General features: G+C 43.2%; 1 protein-coding gene across 3 annotated transcripts in view; it reads left to right on the top strand.

Annotated features, from left to right (window-relative positions):
• wwp2 (WW domain containing E3 ubiquitin protein ligase 2) overlaps positions 1-6,000 on the top strand; it is a 54,810-nt gene that overhangs the window by 34,083 nt on the left and 14,727 nt on the right. For all 3 annotated transcript variants that reach the window (XM_039809998.1, XM_039810000.1, XM_039809999.1), the window contains exons 11-12: positions 2,607-2,661; positions 4,517-4,598. In XM_039809998.1, the coding sequence (XP_039665932.1) occupies positions 2,607-2,661; positions 4,517-4,598 (137 nt within the window). The remainder of the gene's footprint in view (positions 1-2,606; positions 2,662-4,516; positions 4,599-6,000) is intronic.

Below are 6,000 nucleotides of genomic sequence, written 5' to 3' on the forward strand. Positions count from 1 at the left end.
AACAGCTCTGTATGCACCAGGTCAGATTGAGTGGGTGATCTCCAATTTAAACCCCCTCTGTTTAGAATATCAACCTTAATATTACATTAATTGAGAGAGCAAAGCAGAAAGATGCAAATATTAACCAGTAAATATATTTTCTCTCGGCATAGATAGCTCTAATATATATATATACACCATTGTATGAACACTGGGCAAGTGAGCACCACTTAACATCACAACATAATATGTTTCAAACTTATTTATACAAAAACTGCGTGGCTAAATCAGTCTGAAACACACAGATTTGCTTAGTTTTACTGGATTCCTGTTCTTCTCGTTATCTCCTTGTGTACACAGATGTGTCCCTTTCCTCTCTGCAAACATCTTTGCAACAGCAATGTGACTAAAGTTTTTACAGTTGTATAAATTCATAGTTTTAGTCTTACTAATAGGTTTGAAGTCACATCAGTGGTAAAAGTGTTCAAACCTGTTAAAAGCCACTCGCTGAAATTGTCATTTTCACCTGTGGTGCCTGTTCTTGAAAACGGGCCTTTATGGCGTATTCCTTCCAGATCCATAACACTCAGCCATTATTTCACACATTTCTGCCAACATGCAGCTTTTCCCTCTCTTACTCTCCTCTCCCTCCCTTGTTTTCTCAGTCTCTCTTTCTTTTCCTCCCTCCAGCCTCGCTCTGTCTGGAAGCTGCTGAGGAGCTGAATGGTCAGAGCCAGAATGAAGTCATGATGTCTTTATATCATTATATTCTCCTTTTACCTTTTTTAGTCACAGAAAACCCATAAGGGTGGGGCGCTGGGGCATAGATTGGCTGTTGATGGGAGTGACACACACACACACACACACACACACACACACACACACACGCACACACACCCTTTAACCCTGTTATGTGCATGTTCTCGCTCCTCCATCAGGCCCCGTCCTTTCCATCCTGACTCCCTCAAATTTTCCATGACAGAGCCCCTTTAAATGGGCACAGTCACATTTCTTTTTGGGAAAATGCTGCGTAAAGTGATGTTGACATTTGTTGGATAATACTCTTTCTTCTCAGGAAATAATCATTACTTTCGTGGTGCAACATGTCTCAGTGAAAAAAAACTTTAAAGGTCCACTAGCTTTCATTTGGAAAGATTGGTGGTTTTTTTCACCTCAGTGTTTAATAAAGGACAACAAGCACTACCTGGGCTGCCAAATCCAGCCATTGAATAGACGGGGAAGGTTTTGATGAATAATAGATTTTTTGTCCATATTGAGGGTTGTTGGGTTTCTTACAATCAGCAAATAGAACTCGCAGTGTACCCACCTTTTTATTTACAGCACCACAACAACACTAACCAGTGTAACATGTTGTCTTTAGAGAGGCCTGTGCTCGGCCTGCTGGTACAGTTAATGATTTTGCAGTTGTTTGCAACACACCTAAACCAGCCGGTTTGATAAACATCTTTTAGCATGAAAACCCATCAGCGGCCACTAATTCCTAACAAGCGTCTTTTCAGCTACTTTTCCACTCAAGCTAATATATTCATGTGAGTTTGTGTGCGTGTGTATTCCAACATAATAACGTACACATTGACTGACTGTTTGACACAGACAAACTTTCCACACCGTGGCTCGTGTACACACACACACACACACACTTTTTTTTTTCCAGTGTGTGTGTGTATGGCTGTGTGAGTGCAGGCTGAGTAAACCCCACAGTGGTTTCCAGGCCCAGGGTGAATAAAGGTGCCTTTTGTCAGGCCTGGGGTGGGTTGGAGCGGCCGGTGAGGAGGAGGCGGGGGGTGTCCAGTCTGGAGTAAGCATGAATGTTCCCTCAGTTCCCTCAGACATCGCACCTCCCTGCCTACTTTCACAGCAGCACTTGAAGAGAGCAAGAGAAAAGAGGAGGAGGAGGAGAACCTCAGGGTGGGGTAGGGAGGGGTGCCAGGGTGGAGGAGGAGGAGGTGGGGTGTATTTGAGGAGGTGAGCGGGAAGCCGGGGGTGGGGCTTGTGTCCAGCCAGTGAGCTCATTGGAACAGCGTTGTTGTTTTATCCTCCTACCGAGCGTGTAGTTTTTGGAAGGCATACGAGCCGACGGCCGGCCAGCTCCCTCAGTTGCCCCTTACCGCTGCAGCAGAGAGGAGCCACCCCCACCCTTTACCATACACACACACACATACACATACACACACACACACACACACACACACACACACACACACACACACACACACACACACACACACACACACAGCCAGCCTGACTTACCCACAGGTATCATCCCTGGTTTCGGGAGATAGTTTGGAACAGCTTTACTGAGTGAGTTTTATTGCCGTTTTTTTAATGTCTTATTTTTTCTTACTCCTCTGAACTCTCATTGGTTTTCTCTTCTTTCTGTATTTTTGGGTTGTTGTTTTTTTCCAACCTTCTCCTCCTCCTTATCCTCATCCGGTGGTGAGAACCTCGAGTGGACAGACAGAAGAATTTCACACTGTGACATACAACGAGGACGAACACTGAGCGAAAGCAGAAAAATAGCCACGCAGAATGGTGGAAGAAGAGAGGACCGAGACAGAAAGGTGTCCTAACCGGATTTGTTTTGTCTTTCTCTGTTTCTCCCTCAGCCGTCCGGTGCTCCGGTGGAAAATGATCCTCTGGGCGGGCTGCCTCCTGGATGGGGTAAGTTTGCTTATCACACTCCTTGTACATACACTCCAGACAAAGTTACTCTCAGTGAGGGGTGCTGAAGTGCTGTAAAGGGTCTTGAGGTTTGGCTTCTGTCCGATTTTGGTCAGTCTGATAGTCCTCTGTACCTGCTGGAAGTGTGTGGTGTTGAAGTCAATCCGATTTAGTCAGGATCGGATTCTTAAGTCTGAGCTGTGTTCAATCAAAACCTGAAATCCTCGCCAGTTCTGTGCAGGTATTTTTGACCACTCTTGCCAGTAGTCAACAGAGAAGCAATGCAATTTGTCAAGATGTGAACAGTGGGCTCTTGATTGAGTTTTTCAAAGTGTGCTTTTTATTTCTGCAGACAGCTGTGAGGGATTGAGTTTTGGGTGAAATGTTGCAAAATGTTTGCAGCACGGCAGCATTTTTCTCTTTTCTAGCCTTTATTCAACATCAGAAACAATGTTGGTTTCTGTGGCTTTTATTATTTGCTTGAGCATCTACCTTGTAGTCCCCAGTGAGCAGATCAGTTGTTAATTGTTTGATTTATGTCCTGGCTCCTGATTTTGATATTCATTCCGTGGTTGAAAATCTGGATAAAATGTCTCTTGGTTTCTTTTTTTTTTTAAATACTCTGCTCTTGTTATACCAATTCATCACTGTACACACTCCCTTTACTCCTAAGTCCACAAATTACAGAGGCCCCATTATTGATGGGACTCTTCATTATCCAACGTTTTCCCAAATGAGTAATGTAATCAGATCCACGCAGAATTATGTCACACACATTCATTCATAAAGGAATGCTGCTGGCAGCTCGCAACAACATTTTCCCAGACTTCATCACACGGCCATGTTCACTCCAAAAAACCCTCACTCCCTGCCCATGATGCCTTTTCAACATGTTGTGGTACCTCAAGACGAAAACCTCAATTATATCACTGGCTCAGATTCGCTTCTCTGGCGCGCTCTTTTTCATCTGCGGTCGCTTCCCTCGTTTTTTTTCTTTCTTTCTTAAGGCTCAGATTCAAAAAAAGAAAGATGGGAGAAAAGGGGGGAAAGATGGAGGAGAAGCACAAGATACAGTGGCGAATGAAAGAAACTAGAAGAGGGGGGTGGAGGGTTCAAACTGGATAGTAAAGTGGGAGTGGAGTGAGTCAAGGAGAAAGCTAGTAAGAGTTGCAATGTGAGCACTACTGTTTCTGGGCCCTCCACACACTCCTGTTAATGAGAAAAAGATGTCAGAGCGATGGAGGGTGGAGGATGGGGCACCAGCTACTCTCTCATGAGACCTACACACACACACACACACACACACACACACACACACACACACACACACACACACACACACCCCTACAAAATGTTATTCTGTTTTTAAGTTGCTTCCAATGAAGTGGCTCAACTATTTTTTATCTTCTTTTTTTTTAATTAATCCTTGACTCCATGTTTAATAATTGCTCCCAACAACATGGTCACTTTGACTTTCCAACACCCCCACCACAACCTTAATGCTATACACTCGCATACGTACTCGCGCGCACGCGCGTGCACACACACACACACACACACACACACACACACACACACACACACACACACACACTTAGGTTTACCCCGGTGAGGTATTTGAATCAAGCCTTAGTGAAATATCACACACACTCGCTGGTTTTCTATCATGGCAGTGAGATATTTTTTTCTCTTCGTCCCAAAAGAGCGAGTGAGCCCAGTTGTTGCTGTCAGAGACACTCAGGTGATCACTCTGATCTCTGTCTATTTATTGTGGAGTTTCTCCTCCCACTTTAAACATCACAAATCCCATTTAAACTTGTTTTTTTCAGCCATTGTGTTCTGTTTGTGTCCACAGAGAAGCGTCAGGACAATGGCAGAATTTACTTTGTCAACCACAACACACGAACAACACAGTGGGACGATCCTCGGACCCAAGGGTGAGACTATAAACTCGAAAAAGTACTCCTACGTATGTATTGGTGTGTGTGCATGTGTTTGCCTGCTTGTTAGATCGTATGTTGCTTTGGGTGTTTGCTCGTACTGAAGAAGATTAGTTAGAGTTTAGTATGGCGGCAGAGGGAGTCATCTACATATGTGCATGTTTCTCACTGATCAGGGCTGTCCTGGAATATTATGGAATTCAAAGATTTCAAAGGAATTTGACAAATTCTCTGAGTTAGTCCGTGGAAATTAGTGAACTTACAGGAACCTCAAATACTTCATTTTACAAATTGACTGTTCAGAGCTGAAAAACAGCATCAGTAAAAGAAAATGAATTTCCTTTTTTGGGCTTTAGGCTGATATCCTATGATCTATCTGCCATTTATTTGATCATTTTTTTTGGCATCACCCTCAATTTCTTTGACATTTAAACACTTCCTGAGCTGAATTGTTTTCCTCTCACCTCACTCATTCTAATTGAACATCGTACTCTCTTGGTGGGATGAAGTAAATTTCACACATTGCAGATTTTAATCTTCAGTCCTTTTCTGTGTTCGGGCTCTTAAACATGCAGGGCATCTTCTTCTGTGCATGACATCATAAGAGCGAGTTAGAGATGTGGTTACTAGCTGAGTATGTGCCTCTCATCTGCTAACATTACATTCAGGTCACAGAGCTAAGGATGGCGACCTTTGACAAACCCAGAAGGTTGTCATACCACACTTATTGCTGTTCTGAAGATATTTCCACAATCTCCAAAAACTTTTCTTCCTGCCTAAATGAGGAAAAAAAACAGATTTCTCTACTTGCTATAAATGAGATGTGTCCTTGCCTAATTTAAACAGCGTGAACCAAAATGTAAACGTCCTTTTATCAGTTATAGTTTACTATATTGATGTTCATGTTTAGGAAAATAACACCTGAACACCCCACAAAATGAGCACATACAATATGTCACTACTGGCTACCTCGATAGAAAACACAACGTCAAACGGGTTAAAAATCGTATTCAATGTGCAGCAGACTGAATGTTTTTTCGTCCGAATGATTGGAAGAGTTTTTGGAACAGCAGTGTTGTTAAATGAGCTTCTGGGTTTCTCAAAGATGTTAACGGCATTTATTTTGTGGTTAGCTCTGTGATTCAAATGTACTACATGAGAGGCACAAAGTGCGGCTCGGGTGGAACGAGGAATTCTGGGCCACATTCAAAAATATTGCTCACAAGACTAGTCACTAGTCTTAATAATAATACGATAACCGTTCATATTGGCCTCTCCTGCTGTGGGCCCCACTAATGAAGGCTCTCTAGATTGTATTCTCCAGTAGTTGGAAGCAGTCTGAATAAGTCCAGCCTGTCTTTACGGATCCTCGGAGGAGATCAGCTCCACCTGAGCACGG

This window comes from Perca fluviatilis, chromosome 8 (assembly GCF_010015445.1).
Source record: "Perca fluviatilis chromosome 8, GENO_Pfluv_1.0, whole genome shotgun sequence".
NCBI lineage: Eukaryota > Metazoa > Chordata > Actinopteri > Perciformes > Percidae > Perca > Perca fluviatilis.